Here is a 15887-nt window from a genome sequence, read left to right as displayed (position 1 = left end):
TTTACATTCAGAATATGGCAGCCAAGGTGTGATAAATGTAAGAGCACATCTCATTTCTGCCCGTCTCTCATCGTCCTTCAAGGGTCATATATCTGACGCTTCCATTTCTGTGACCTTTTCATGCCTGTTATAAACTGCAATTGCCTATTCGTCAGTGCTTCCATCTCGAAGGGCAGACTGGTAATGGTACCCTGTTAAATTTTGAAATGAGATTTGGAATGGAGAAGAAACTCCTCCGAGCTTCGTTTGGTACTTTAAACATCAGAGTCCTGCCAAAAGACCTATTACCTCTTTACTTTGTCATTAACCCTTTGATGTGGTCCAAAATTACCCCCTGATAGCCAGCCACATGTTTGTTATTTAAAGTGTGGATCCCCTGTTCCTCTTTGCAGTTTGTGTAAACTGAATATGAACTTAAGCATATGGTTTAGATTGCTTAAACTATGCCCCCTGTTGTTTTTAGATGAAATACAGGCAGCGGAACATATTAGGCAGTTTGCTTTTCATGCAAAGATTTACCTGAACTAAGTGTGTCTCACATACAGTCTCTGTAGTCACACTTTAATTGGAGCCGTGTGACTCCTGGGTAATAGGTTGTGCCTGACCATCATCAAATGAATGGAGGTTTTTAGGACACTCTTTGGCTTTGTCAGATAACAGGCTGATTTGGACTACTTTTGTAAATGCTTAGCTGTAGCAGCCTCTTTTATTCTTGCATCCATCTGTCTAAACAAACCAAATGGTCTGCAACATCTCTCACATTTAAAAGTCAATCTCTTCACTATTTTTTAAATGATTCTTTGCTGCAGACTATAGCTTCTGCTTCTCATTTAGCTTCAGGCTTTGAGATTCCAACTTGGTTTGGTATCAAAAACCCTATTCCTTTCTCTGCATTTCAAGTTGCATATCCATAGATGGCACTGTGCATCAAGCGGCAGCGGTTTAAGATTGCATCGTTCCGTCTGATTCACAGACATTATTTGAGGTGGGAGTGACTGGTTATATCAGATGTGGTAATAGGGAATGGCTGTTTCTGCTCTCCCATCTGTGCTGTCTCTTATGATTGGGGTTACAAATACAGTCATCTGATAACAAGACTGTGGAGGAGGAGGAGGTTTGGATTGGGTTACAGCAGGTCAAGGCTGGAGTAGTATGGAAGAGTGGTTTAAGGAGAGGCAGGCTGTTGTTATTTTTCTATGGATTTATGGATTGAAATCATACAGACACCCCCTGTTTCTAGGTTATTTTCTGCTGCTTAATGTTGGCTGGAATTACCTTTATACACAAGAAAATGTGGGCTCTTAGTAGAAAACTCCAAAAGCTACAGCTAGTGGCTGGGAAGATGTTTTGTTTAATGTTTCAGTATTTACATTAAAGTCTCCCTTGGATCTCATTGTATAAACAGTTATATTTCCTTTTTGGAAAGTTTAGTAGACCTTTTCCACCACTTAAGAAAACATTATTTTCAGTCTCTATAATGTTTATAAAGCTGTTGTTAATGTTACGGACAACTGGGACAAACCTTTCTCACATTTGCGTATGGATATGTTGCAAAATTAGTTGGTGTCCTTATGAGGGTGAACAAGCATTGTGTGAGTAGCAGTGGGATTTTCTAATTCCAGCATGCCTTAAGCCAAGGGAACAAAACAGCTATCCAACACTGACTCCTCAATGAACACTAGGGCGTTCCTCGGAGGACGTTACCAGTGTCCCAGATATATCATCTGACTCACTAGCACACCTGGACCTTACTTTATCCATATGATGTAACTCTTGTTGCAGAACTAAAAGGACATGATTTATAGAAGAATTGCACAGATGATCAACATCACTTCTTTTGCTTCTTCAACACTGCTTGTGTGTGTGTTTTGAGAGCTCACTTTTAGCTCACTAACAGGCTAATTGTTGTGGTTTCCTGCTGTAGTTTACATTCCCAGAGCCAGCTTGCAGTGCTTTACTGGGAGCCTCCTGCCATGCACACAGTGTTCATGGCTGTCGGACAGAGTAGGGCTGCTATCAGTGCAGGGAGCTGTCTCAGAGTGTATGAGTGAGTTTTATGTGAGCTACGGAGTGCAGCCAAGCCTGTCCAACTAAGACACCACTGCCTCATCTCTAGTCCCATCTGGAACATATTAATCCTGTGAGAACGCTCTCCTTCTCCCTCATTCTCTTCTCTTTTGCATGTCTCTGTTGGACGCTCTCTCGCTCTCATTCTCAGTGTGTTTTCTGTTCGTGCCGACAGGTCCGATCAGGAAGCCCAAATATGTAGAGAGTCCTCGCGTTCCTTCTGATGCCATTGTGTCCGCGTTGAGGAAAGTGACTGATAACAAGGAATCATCCCATAATGGTGAGTTTTGCATTAGTTTCTTTTTTTTTTTTTTTGTCTGCTTTCGTGGAATAAATTGCTGACTTTAAACTGCTTTAAAAGTGAAATATGTGCATGTTGTCAGGTTGAGTCCACAGTATTATCCACAGCTTTAAAGATAGGGCTTAAGAGTAGCCTCAGTCCCCATGTGAGCGAATGTAAGCAGGATTGCATTTGAGCCTTCTTCCTTCATGTAGGTCCTTATGCAAACACATAATAGTACTGTGTTTATTCTGAACCATGTGTTTAGATTACAAAGGAGTCAGTTTTCCACTATGTTTGGGTGCACTGTTTGACCGAAGTGCTGCTTCTCTGTCATGGGAATGCAATGAGGACAAGACCTCAAGTTTTACTGCAGTTTAACTGTTTGCTCTTATGTTTTCACATTTCTGTGAGGTGTACCTTCAGCATTATTGCTGGCCTATCCTTTCTAATTTTGGGCGTAGTATTTCGCCGTGTGTTGGGGCAATGCTCCACTAAATACCCTGTTTTGATTTCCAGCGAAGCAGGTCAGGCTCAAATTCCTCCCACTGGCTTAAGTGGAGATGTAGAAGACGTTATCTTTAGCAAAAGGCATTTCAGGAAGTGTGTCCTCTGAGTGCACATGGCTCATATACATGGACCAGGTTAACCTACTGCAACTGGGACATACCAATTAAGGTGCAAGGGTGTGTGTAAGATTCAACTGGAGCTTAACTCAAAGAAGCCTACCACCAGATAAATGTTGTCTCATGACAACTGGTGTAGTGACATTGCCAATTTTATGAGATATTTACTGAAAAAAATCTTATGGTAGTTCTGGTTTGGGTATTTAAAAGGAATCTTAAAAATTCAGATATATATGCAGTTAGAAAACTCATGAGCTATAATCCATTTAGAAGTTCAGATGCCTTTGCTTTCTTATAAATAGACTGATTTAATCTTACTCTATTCCCTGTTCAATGCTTGATGACACAGTGAAAAAAATTATGCTCTAGGGAATTAATGTGTAACCCCCCCCCCCCCCCCCCCCCCCCTCGTGTTGACAGAAGGCTTCTGTGTATTTAGTACTGCTGCAATAAAGCTGCAGTTGTTTCAGAAAATATTCAGACCCTTTCAATTTTCTAAACAGTAAATTGTGTTGAATTTCATAGTAACACAAAAAATTATGTTTAAATTGAAATTAGAGTTTTTACTTTTATTTCTAACTTGAAAAGAATCAGAAAGTTAAATAGCAATCAGAGCTTTTGCTTTCATGCTCTAGATTATGGTATTGTTATTCTGTTTTGCTTTAATTGGTTGTGGTTCTTCTGTAGAAATGGGTTGCTGTCCAGTTGAGACAAAGTTATTCCAGAGAATAGACACTACCAGTGATAGATGATTGGCATAACTTTTGTCATGTGCCTGTGGACACTTTGATTTCCTGTTCTTCCCTGACATGGTAGTTCATTTGGATATATAAAGAAAAATTGTGGCTCACCATTTCTTATTTCTTGGATTATTTGACATCATTGTTATATTTGTATTGCCATAAGTGCTGAAAAACAAGGAAGGTCTTACTGAAAAAATGACCATACTACATGTTTAATGCGACTAGGTTGAAACTGCTCTGAGTAAAGTCAGGAAAGCTGACTGAGTTTTCTCATTTACAGTTTGTAATATTTAAGAACTTTGAATGATACAGTAAAAAAAAATTGGCCTAAAAATTTGGCTTTAACATTTTGATGCTTCGTTCCTTAATTTCACTGAAAATATACCAAATTGTGAATGTTATATTGTGTTACATCTACAAAGCATTAAACTAAATATTTAATTTCTACCAAATGAGAAGATTTCATTTAGAATATTTTCTTTTGTTCTGTTTCATTCATACTGATGTATACAATGGATTAATCAATTAATTGCAGTATTATATTCTTTAGGTCTGCTCCTAAAGTAAAAAATGACAAATATGAAATGACATTGCAGTCTCTGGGATGGTACCCAGTTTAATTCTTTTGTTTTATACACTGTAAAACTATACAGAAGTCATTCAAACTTTGAAATAATAAGGAATCATGTGGTGCGTGTGTGTCCAACATTACATACACCCATGTCTCATTTTCGCTGGCATAGTTGTTAAGTAATACATCTACTACAGGGCAGCGCAGAGTTTAAAGTTCATCTCCAAGATCTGAGAAAAGCAAACACAGCAACAGTGAAGGAGATCATGATATTGTAAATTTTCAGAAAGAGACATTAAAAGAAGCAGCACAGTAGACGTGCAGCCATTAAATACGTTTCGGCTTCTTCTTCTTTGTTTCTTTTGCTGGTTGCACTTCGGCTATACTTCACAACACTGCTTCCACAGTCTCTGCTGTTTGCTATATATGTGTACGTGTCTGCATGCTCTGAAAACATATCAAATATCAACATAAAGGATGCAGAAGATGGACAGAAGGCTCTGTTGATATGTTTGTGATGTTATTTGCCTTGTGTCTTTCCTGACCTGATGATGTTTGTCATCAAGGGCATAAGGGATCATTCATTCTGACTGTACCCATAGTTTAAAACCAATTCAGAGGGCAAGAAGTAAACAAGCTAGTTTTTGACTTTTGGTATAGGACTATTACAGAACATTTATAATTTTTGCCACCTACAGGTTGTATCTGACAAGGACATATCCAGTCCTATTTTTCATTGTGGAGTGGATCTTTTAGTTTGTCTTGTCTCTCAGTTCAGACAAAGTAAACTATGCTGGCTTTATCAGTAACTGCTGAGACAGAAAGAGATGGTCGTTTGACATTGCTTCTTTTGCAACAAGGTCGACGTCAGCATAGAATGTTGATAGAGTGCCAGACGAATCTGAGTTGGAAAGTCTTACAGCATAAGTACTTCATGACATTTAGGGCACAGATTTATAGAGGATTTGCCTGAGGGTGTGCAGGAGGATGCCGCTCTTGAATGTCAAAAAACCATATGCCACATATATCATCGTAGAGTAAAACTAGTGTGTAGCTGACACCATTAGTTTGATTTTAAGGATGATGAATTGATTTTTTTTCTGCTCTATTTGCCTTCGATGTGACTAAAAGTTTGCACGTAGGCTTTATTTCTTTTGGATTGGTTCAGCTTTATCATCATTCTTGCTTTGAGTCGTAGACAAGCAGGATGGACTATAGGCTAAGAAAGGAAACATACTTTTGACCTAGAGTCTTTCCACATGGCACTGGTTGATGAGGGATTGAGTTTCTTGTGTCTGTGTCTAAATGCAGTATGTATTTTTATTTTGCCTGTGTGCCGGCAGAAACTGTTATCTGTGTTTATCCATATGTATGTTTGTACTTGTCTACAACAGGCTGCCGATAGATATGTGGACAAAATTGTTTCAGCTGTGGTCTCAGAGCCCTGTCTCTGTCAATCATGAGTGAGCCCCAGGTCCTGTCCTCTCACAGTTTTCGTTCTCTAAGTTCCCCTTTTATGCTGAGACCAAGACATTTAGCACCTGACCTTCATGTACTAATTATGTCATTGCTACTACAATGGTCAAATTTAATTCCTTAAGATTTGTTTCTTGTTAAATAGGCGCTAGAGAATGAAGCTTTCTGTTACTGTTTTTGGTACTTCATTATAAAGTTTAATTAATCTGTTCTGTCCATGTGTGGATCTTTAAAGCAGAGCCGTCCACAGGGCTCCATCTCTGCATGAAGAAGCTTCAGTTCTGTTGCTCTAATGATTAATGAAATACCATCTGCATCTGACAAGCTGTGATACAAGGCAAATACGATTACTACCACCATGCTGTCCCTAGCCCCAAACCTCATTTTATTTGCACATACGGTATTATCAGTAATCTCAACTTAATTTGCTGTTTTGTCTCGTTGGACTCTCCATCTGTGGAATTAGGAAAGGACATTTATGGTTTTAACTTCTGAATTTGCAATAAGACAGCTCAGGTTTCTTCGCAGGGCACATCACCTTGTACCTCTGAGCTCAAATGGGGGAGCAGGATGCATGCTCTTATTGAGGGTCCGTTAAACAGGCTCCACTGTTGGGATAATGAAACTCCAACTGCTAATGAGCACCGGCTGGATTGTTTTCTTGGCAGGAAGAGAGCTAAGACAGCTCTGTGGAGCCAGTCTGTTCAAGGTGTCCCCCTTCTCCTCCTCCTCTTCCACCCTTCTTCTGCTCCATGTTCTTCCGTCTTCATTCTTGTATAACCGAACCACACAGCTGCTATTTCACACCTGCTCATAAACTTCCTCAGGCAGCAGATAACGATGTTGTTTTGTTTTCCCCCCATTTGCGGTACTGTTACTGCAGTAACAAAGTGGTTCCAGCTACATCCCTGGTTTTCCATATCTTGCGGGCACTCAAAGATGGAGAGGACATAGCAGATACTTTATGTAGAGCAGAGAGCCATTTTTCATAGTGCTGCCATTTAACTTAATAACTGCTGTGCATTTAGATAAATACAATAATTTTACATTATGTGCACTGACAAAATTGTGGTTGGCCTTATGCTGCAGTTTTGTGTGCAGCAGAATCATTTGTCATGTAATTTCAATTGTGAAGTCCTAAAATGATTCATAGAGTGTCAAATGCCTTATGAATTTAATTCTGCTTCTACATATGACGTCATGTTTGGTGAATCCAGTCAGTTGGTACCAATTAATAAAGTCAGTTAATCAAGATGAGGTACATTAATGAACACCTTGTGAGCAATTCTTCCTGTCATTTTTTATTCTCTACAATCATTTTTGGATATTATTCCTTCCAGTGTGAAATTAAAGGAGGTTTAACATATTAGACATCGCCTTTCCGGAAAAAGTTTCCTTCTCATTAGATCTTTTAAATCCATTGTTATTGGAGTTCGAAAGAGTTAGATTTTGCTCAGCTGTGCCTTTCTTTGCTTTCTTGCTTATTTCTTTTGTTTCTTTGTGTGTGCAGTTAGGTCTCAGTGTAAAGAATTCATATCTGCAAGGCTGAATTTTAGCTTTACACTGCCCAGACGTTCAGTGGGGTTAAAGGTTTGTCAAGGATAGTTCCTCATGTCTGAGTGAATGGCCATATATGTAGAGGAGGACCATGTCAAGTAAATTTTGTAATTCTATACTCGAGCATGATTCGTTACTGATAACCCTCTGGGGTTTCTTCTCCTTTTGTACTGAAATATAGTTTATCTGGTCACCACAGGTTCGACTGGTACACAGACTTGGGGATCTTGCAAAAGTCTGCACAAGTGCTCATTTTAACCCATCATATTTGGAGGTGCATTTTTTTTCTTTTTTTTTTTCTTCAATTAAAAAAAGGATTTGTGTTTTTACACTCCAATATTGTAATGCTGTCACTCTCAAAAGTCTGTACTAGCACACAAATCTGCTCTGCTCCACCTCAAAACTGTGTGTTTTAACTTGGATACACCGTTACACTGTACAAAATCTGAGCAAATAAATAAGGAGTGCGGCTTTGAAGTGGAAAAAATAAAAAATATTTATTTTCTCCTCATAAAAGATGGTAAAATATTCCCACAATTACAGAATCCTGATAACTTTCTGAAACAAAGTTGCATGTTGTTACTTTTGTTTGTTTACATCTGTCTATCCATTGGATTTGCTAGCTAATCTCATATTTGGGTTTGCAAAGCATAAATTTTATTAAAAATTATGGTTTAAATTTAAATAGTATATGAATTAGACAGTTAACCTGTGAACACCATCTTGTCAAGGTTTCTTAGTGCGTTAATAACATTATTGAGGCAGGTTGTGTTAAAAAAAAAAAAAAAAAACACTAGTTATGTTTCAGTCGAATCTCTCTCACCTAATTTTTGTTGACAAAGAAAGTGTATTGGATTTTTGAAGAGTTCTGGTAAAGGGAGAAATTTTATTTTTTTTTTGCTGCCAAATCACTGCAAGAAATAATTGAAGTTTTCTCCATCAGCTTTAGTGCAGCCATGGAACAGCTGGGTTTAAAAAAACAGGGTGAATTGGCATTAGTATGAAACAAGAGCAGTATCTCTGAGCATGGTTAGGCTCGCAGCAGCTCTGGCTTGTAGTCAGTCCACTAGCAGGTTATCTCCTGAGACAGGTAGAACACGCTGACTCAAAGCTTCCTTACACTGTCTACAATATAGCATTTTAATTACAAAACCATAGCAACCCGGTTTCACATTTTCCTTTTCAGCGCCTGACATCATGAGAAACTGACAAACCCACACTGACCTGTGTGTTTGGAAAATGCTGATAATTCTTTATATTTGACAAGGACTGAAAAATCATTTGTGTGATGAAGTTAACCAACTAAAAATTAAATAAACCAAACTTGGAATTATAGCTCATTCACTGTTTTGTATGTTTAAAACTGCAGAGGGGGAAAATAGAGAATGTAACCCAGCAATGTAGGTATACAGTATGTTTGTGCTAAACTAGACAAGAAAAGTTGCCTGGTTTAGGATTTACACTACTTATCTGTGCTCAGTTTCCTCAGATGTGTCATTCAACTGCTTTAAAAGCACACACCATGTTATTATATTTCTCTATTTGACATGTTTCTGCTCCATTTGTCGGAAAATACATGCAGTCCTGCAACACTTTAGCAGCCTTAAACTCAGACTGCCGTTGAGTGTGAGATGTACACGACAATAACATCAAGTTCAGGTAGTACTGAATGCTCTCTACAGCCATCATGAGAACAAACATTGAAGAGGTATAATTAAAAATAATTCTTCTGGTAATAATAAGTGAATCAAACAAATGGACAGACTATTAGTACTCAGTATCTTAGAAATAGTAATTAAACTGATAGAATCAATGTTACACTGAAGGAAACGAATATCCAATAAGGCTTAAGATGCTATCAGCTCAGAGGCAATAGAGAATATAGCTTATGACTTAAAGATTGCGTATTTGATCAATTAACATGCTGGACAAATCTGGAAGGAAAGCACAACAGAAGTGCATCCCTCCCTCAAGTGCCAAAGCTGAACAACATGGATTCTGTTATCTGCTGTAGCCAAATCTAACTAAAGCTAGTTGCTCTTCCTGATAGTTTTCATTGCATGTAGTTGTGATTTCTGTTAACAGAGAACTAATAAATGTGCACCTTACATATGCATAAATTAAACCCAAGGTTTTCCATTCACTTGTATGACACTACTGCCCTGTTGTTTAATTTATAAAGTGAATGTTGAATCATACAGACTTCATATTCCACATCCATTCAGAAGCAGCTGAAAAGCAAAAGCCTCCATTCTCTGACTGATTGTAGGAATGCAGAAGGTTACATTTCATTGCAAAGGGAAGGTTTTTGTGTCTAGCTGTGGGTGCTGCTGGCAGTGCATTGAATTTGCACCCTTAGTACAGTGTATTGATTTTTCTGAGCGACCACTGGCTGCAGATGTTATTGATGTGGCCCATGGGCCTAAGATATGGCTTGTAAGTGCTATTTGTGCCATTATGCCAGCCTCTCTGTCAGTTGCTGTGTGTCCAACATACATGTCTGCACATGTCTTGGGCTACTGATCGGTCCTGAGAGGCAGAAGGTTTTAAGTTGTTTTGAACAACTAGAGATGAAGTGGTGTTGCCAGGCTCAGCAATAAGAAGGTGTGTGATGAATTTAATCAGATTTAGCCTCGAACTCAGGGCTCCGGAGTAACATTTTACACCAATAGTGCTGTTGAAAATTGTAGAAACACCACTTGAATTACTATTAAGCACAAAAAGTTTGATTTTAAAAAATCTTAACTGTATTATAGTAGAAAGTAATTTATTTATATGCCTTTTACACATTAGTTAACATTGTAGAATTCCTTGTAAATGCAGAGCCACAGTGAGAGCAGTACATACAGTGTATGTACTGATGGAGTTCCTTCCATTGCAGTTACTCAGCCATGTAAGCTACACGATCCATCCCTGTCGGAAAGAGAAATTAGGGACTGTAATAGCACAGGGGGTCTGAAGGAGCTTCCCTTTTGAACAATGAACCACAGTTCAAAGGACCAAGCAAGAGTACTTACAGGTGGATGACAACGCATTCAGAACTATACCCATCTTTTGTTTTAATTATGAAGTGAGCATAGTGTTACCTCAAACACACCAGTTATTGCTCCCTCACGGTGTTTCACATGCTATATTATAACAATTAGCAAAAAATGAAAAATGGTGCACCCATTTGTAAGTTTTATGAAATTAAGTCTCACTGTCTCCAAAAAACTAAATGTCTGCTAAAGTATGGTAGTAATAAATGTGAGTGTGTGAGCAGTTCCTTTCAAAGACACATTCCCATTTTATAAGCATCTATTAAAAGTTCATGAAGCATATATAATATAATAAAATACATCGCTGTACGCTTCAAATTACTGGACCACCACCAGCACTCTACATCGATGACAATGGAGCAGAGCTGAATTACCAGCTTGACTTAGGCATGTTGAGTTTAGCTGAAAATCCTGCTTAAATGTTGTTTTCTTTACACTTGATGATTTTTTTATGTGAAGTTATAAATATTTTAACTAATTTATAAAAGAATTATTGTCTGTGTTATTGAGCTGTCGTGGCACCAATTCTTTTAAAAAGGCTTCTCTCAAACAGTAAGAGATTCCTTTGTAAAGAATTTCATTGCTTGGGCTCTATAATGAAATATTTCTGCAAAAGAGACATGATGATGCAAGTGCTTCACTGTTTTTTTAAATGTCTGTAACCATACAGACAAAAGCTTCAGTCTTTTTAGTAGACAGCCTCAAGGCTTATTGAATTGCTGCAATCTTTCTTTTCAAGCCTTTAAAATATTTCAGCTTCTCAAAAATCAAAGAGGTGAGGTGTTCGTCTTGAGGCAGCATAAATATGAGAAAAACATGAAACCATGCAAACCTTGAATGCTTTGTTTAAAAGAGTAATAAATATTGTGCACAGCCTCAAGTTGAACATATATGCTTGTGTGGCATTACTTACGTGTGTCTTGTTTAGCACATTTTGTTCTTGGTTGACGGATGTTGACAAAAGCCACATGTAGAGAACCAGCCGGTGATAGATAATTCATCTCCATGCAAAAGTCTGGTATATATATATATATAATATGGGGGTGAGTGGAGGAGATGCTCTATTCAATGTTTATGAGGAAATTGCATTTGAAAGACATCATATGAAGCTGATGAGGAAGGACGCAGTTGGTGATGCAGAGCCTATTACAGAGAATGAACGCAACATATCCTAACACCTTTTCACTGTTGATGTAGCACTTTCTCATCAATTAGCCATTTCTGGTTCTAGAGGGGAATATTTGCTTCCAGAGGATGACTATTGGTCATCTAGTGACTGTGAAAGTGATGCTTCTGCTGGAAGTAACAGTGCATCTGTACATGAAAACATACCTGAAGCAGCAAGTGTGGGAGACGACGACTCTGAGGCTTTATCTAACCGAGGTCGGGGAGGCAGAATTAGAATATTTACTAGAGTTTCTGGATGTGGTCAAGGGCGCAGAATAGAAAATGTAGCGCTGAAAATCGTTTTAAATATTGATGATAATGGCTGGGTGTATTGGAAAAATGAGAAATTGCATCACTTTTTCAGACAGTTTGATAAGACAACTGGGTATTTTGGAAAGTAAGAATCAATAAATGCTAAACCCACAGATTGTATACAAGTTATGGAAGCTAATACTTCTGTCAACCTGTGGTGCCACAATACAAAATTAGATGAGCAATTTTACTTCTATCATAAACTCTGATTCATATTCAACATTTTTTTATTTATCGTTTACAGGAAATCTTAAAATATTTTAAAACTCCAGCACCTAAAGGGTTAATTCTGAATTGGTTGGGTATGCTCTTCATATTTAAGTAAAAGTTTTAGTAGCTCTGTTTTGAAGCAACCAGCCTAGGAAATGAATTAGTTGATTAATCTGATGCAGGTTTTTTTTTCTTCAAACAATAGTGAATTGATTGAAAAGGACATTGAAAATATGTCACAAATGAGTCGATCCAGGGTGAATTTAAAAAGAATGCATAATGAGTTCTTTAAAAAAATCTTGCAAATTAGAAAAGGAACATGACACTATATAGAGAGAAGTGTGGAGAGAAGGTGAGATCACTCTACCTAGAAGGGCATAGTCAGTTTTTTTTCATGAATCTTTGTAGTATTTCCTCACTGTCAGGCCTGGTTTGACGTAGCATTCTGTGGTTACCAGACCGCTAACCTATAACGTTCCCTCACACACTGCACCGCAAGAGCCTGAAAAGCTGTCATCAAAGCAAATGTGACTGTTTGAGGAATTCATTGTGAAGAATTTGAACTATATTTCCTTCTCTGTTTGTTTAAAACTAATTTTTGTTAACCACGTGGTTTCATTTTTGTTTTTTGATAGTTTAGTGTTATTTGATATTGTTCTGCAATGTAGTAAAAAATTTAGCTGGTGTTGTTAGGATTTTAATTAATAAAGTCATTTTTAAGGGAAATGTCTGAACATGTATTGATTGGTTTAGGAATTCTGGTGAAAGATTTGATATGTAAAGAAATTTGTCATTTGACTTTAGGCAGTAAGATGTTGGACTGGAAGTCTCCAAAGTGCTTGCATTTGAAGCAAGATGGATAAAGGTGATCATTTTCCTTTTTGGTGCTTGTCCCCATCCTGAGGGTCAAGGGATGTAAGCCAAAAGCCTTGAAAATGTTAAAAGGCAAAAACATTTCTTATTTAGTTGATGGTGTTTAATATTTAATGACTTAAACTTTAAAAGTTAACCGATTAGGCCCTCTCCAATTTAATTTTTCTATGTTTGATGTTTTTTCTTCATAACACTTAGAGGTAAAGTTTTTACTACATAATATATATTTAAATGTGTTTATAAACATGCTTGTGTGATCATGCATTGATTTTAAAACTGAAAATAATTGTGGTGCCAGCACCACTGGTAAACAAGCAATGTTCTCTCCTCTTGAAAGAGACAGTGCTACTTCTCCACATATTTGCTACTCATTGGTTCATACTTGGTTCATTCTTTCTCCCGATGTGAAATGCCAATGCTTCAGAAATTTCTGCCCACCAGTTCCTTCTCCTGTCATAGTGGCAATGCTGGAAAATGAAGTGGCGTAAAAGGTGCATTATACCACTGCATGCTTTCAAGTCTGGAGTCTTATGAGTTTGCTACTCAGTTCAGACTTTTGACAAACATTATGTGGGATGATTGGCTGTTTCTGCTTGAAACCATAAAAAAAAGCCCCTTTCCATTTTGCAGCAGTAACATGCCAACCCTCCACTTGATTCTTTAAAGGATTTATTGGACACCAGTGGATTTTACCTTTAAAAATTGCTGGAAATGAAGACGGAGAGGGGCGAGCGACATGCAGCAAAGATCCCCAGGGCAGGACTTGAACCCAGCCAGCTGTGTTTGTACATGTGGTGCTGCTCAACCAGTTGACTGTCCCAGTATGTTGCATTTTAACCTATGTGTAGCCTTATTTGAATCATCTTTACTGTTTACCATTAAATGAACTTTTAGGTCTCTCCTAGAAAATGGAGCTAGCTTACAGCATTCAGTCATTACTGCTGGTGCCTGAGTGACAGCAGAGGAAATCGTGATGTTGATTAGCATTTTTTTTCTTTCAATATTAGGATTCCTAGATACTTCAGCCTCACTTATGAGTATAAGAATAAGAATTATTATCTTATATTAGCTTTGAAAGAGAGGACATTGTTATTATAAAGGGATTTGTATGTCAAAGAGATGTGTGTGTATATGTATGTCTGGTGGCTTGATTTTCACTCCATTGGGGCTTGACAGCATGCTTCTCCTTGGACTTATTTGTATTTAATCAGATTTACTGCCAACATTATTAATAACTGTGGAAGACAGAGGGTAAAAGAGAAAATGAAAGAGAGGAGGAGAAGGTGCTGACAGAAAGCTGTATAATAAGCTTTTGTAACTTGCTCTCTTTATGCCTCTCGCCCCATCATCCAGCTGTCTGTCTGCTCTCAGATAATACTTTGACTTCACTGAATTCTGACATCCACATTTGCATACTATACATATGGATTATAATAAGTTAATAAATAAATGTTTGTTTTTTTTTTTATATGGTGGGGGTGTTATGTAAAAGTTGGCAGTGTGTATAAAACAGAAAATGATTGCAAGTTGTGTGCTGTGTCGCTGGTGCACTTTCCTGAAATTACAGCCCGAAGTCGTATTAAGGTTTGAGAAAGCTGTGCCGGAGAAAGACTGTGTCCACTCATTGATATTCAGAGGCTCTATGAGTGAGAGCTGTAAACAACCAGAAAACCCTGGAATTGGCACTCAAGGCATGTTGCAGGACACACTAACACACACAAGCACACAGACAAAGTCTCTGCCTCCTTAACAATGCCAGACATTCACATGTATTCAGGCTCTTTCAGGACATCGTCATACACACACACACACACACACTCGAGCCACAGCCCCCTCCACAGTCTCTCCCTCTCTCGTCTTCTCTGCTCGCCCTCTACGGGTCTGCAGCACATCAGCAGCTGCTGGTGAGTGCAGCATAGCATTTCAAAGCAGAGCTGAGGAGGGCAGGGCAGGCAGCGTGGCCCTGTGTGGGCCATCCAGTGGAGAAAGGGAGGCTTCCCGACAAATGTTGAGCATTTCTCTCCCTGTTTTTCCCTCTCATCTCCAGACCTGCAAGCAGAGCAACAGCCAAGCCCCTCCTCTCCTGCAACTCAGGAACTGATGACAAGACTGGGCTTTTTACTGGGAGAAGGGATCCCGGGCACGGCACGCATACCTATGGACGACAAGAATGAAAAGAAGGTATTTCATTTTCTCCCTCCCCTCCAGCTTCCTCCTTCAGCCAACACAAGCTGCTGCAACTGCTGCAGCACACACACAGATAGAGAAGAGCTGATGAGAGGGGAGGCTAGTTGTCACAGTATAAAAGAAGAATGGATTATTTTCTTGCTGCTTGATTAATTTTTCTCATATGCATTATGGACAGTGTTTCAAGATGTACTTTTGGGATATATTTTTTTGGCCCAAGGAGCAATGGTAACTGTCAGACTGTTTAGTTTGAACTGTTTAATATGTTCTGGGGAAAGGAAACTGCATATTTAAAATTGGTTGCATGTGCTTTTATCTATTTTGCAAGCTCTTCAGTGTTGTGTGTTGGTCTCCCAGTAACTTGAGTGCTGTTCCAGGGGCTCTTGAGTATGTAACAGAAGCATCTGAGCCTGTGTCCAGAAATAGAGTTATGTTAGGTCTGAGCCTCAGTTTGTTTGGCTCTACTAATTAAGCTGGGACTGTGTGAAGAACAGAGCCCAGCATGCTACGCTTCCCTCATTCATCTTGTGCCTTGGACATGTTTGATACCAGACTGGCAATTTTATGAACATGAGAGAGGCTTAGAAAGTGTTTAATAAATCAGTCATTAGTAGAAATGTAAAAAAGATATGATTGATGACATGGCAGCCAAAAGGTTTTTGCTTTTTGTGCATGCAGGTATGTTTTTTTAAAGCACATTGTTGTCATCTGCCAGCAGTTGTGTTTTCCTCCATACTGTTTTACAGCATGGCTTTAACTCAGCATGCCTTAGAGCTAGTT

At 38.5% G+C, this 15887-nt stretch overlaps 1 protein-coding gene across 4 annotated transcripts in view; it reads left to right on the top strand.

The window, feature by feature from the left end:
* Positions 1-15887, top strand: part of tanc1b (tetratricopeptide repeat, ankyrin repeat and coiled-coil containing 1b) — a 99204-nt gene that overhangs the window by 39373 nt on the left and 43944 nt on the right. For all 4 annotated transcript variants that reach the window (XM_042001322.1, XM_042001324.1, XM_042001323.1 and 1 more), the window contains 2 exons: positions 2243-2347; positions 14968-15101. In XM_042001322.1, coding sequence (XP_041857256.1) covers positions 2243-2347; positions 14968-15101 — 239 coding nt within the window. The remainder of the gene's footprint in view (positions 1-2242; positions 2348-14967; positions 15102-15887) is intronic.

The sequence above is a fragment of the Melanotaenia boesemani genome, chromosome 12 (genome assembly GCF_017639745.1).
Source record: "Melanotaenia boesemani isolate fMelBoe1 chromosome 12, fMelBoe1.pri, whole genome shotgun sequence".
In the NCBI taxonomy this organism is placed as follows: Eukaryota; Metazoa; Chordata; class Actinopteri; order Atheriniformes; family Melanotaeniidae; genus Melanotaenia; species Melanotaenia boesemani.
Note: the sequence above shows the minus strand (reverse complement) of the source record. Positions and strands in the feature narration are given on the sequence as shown.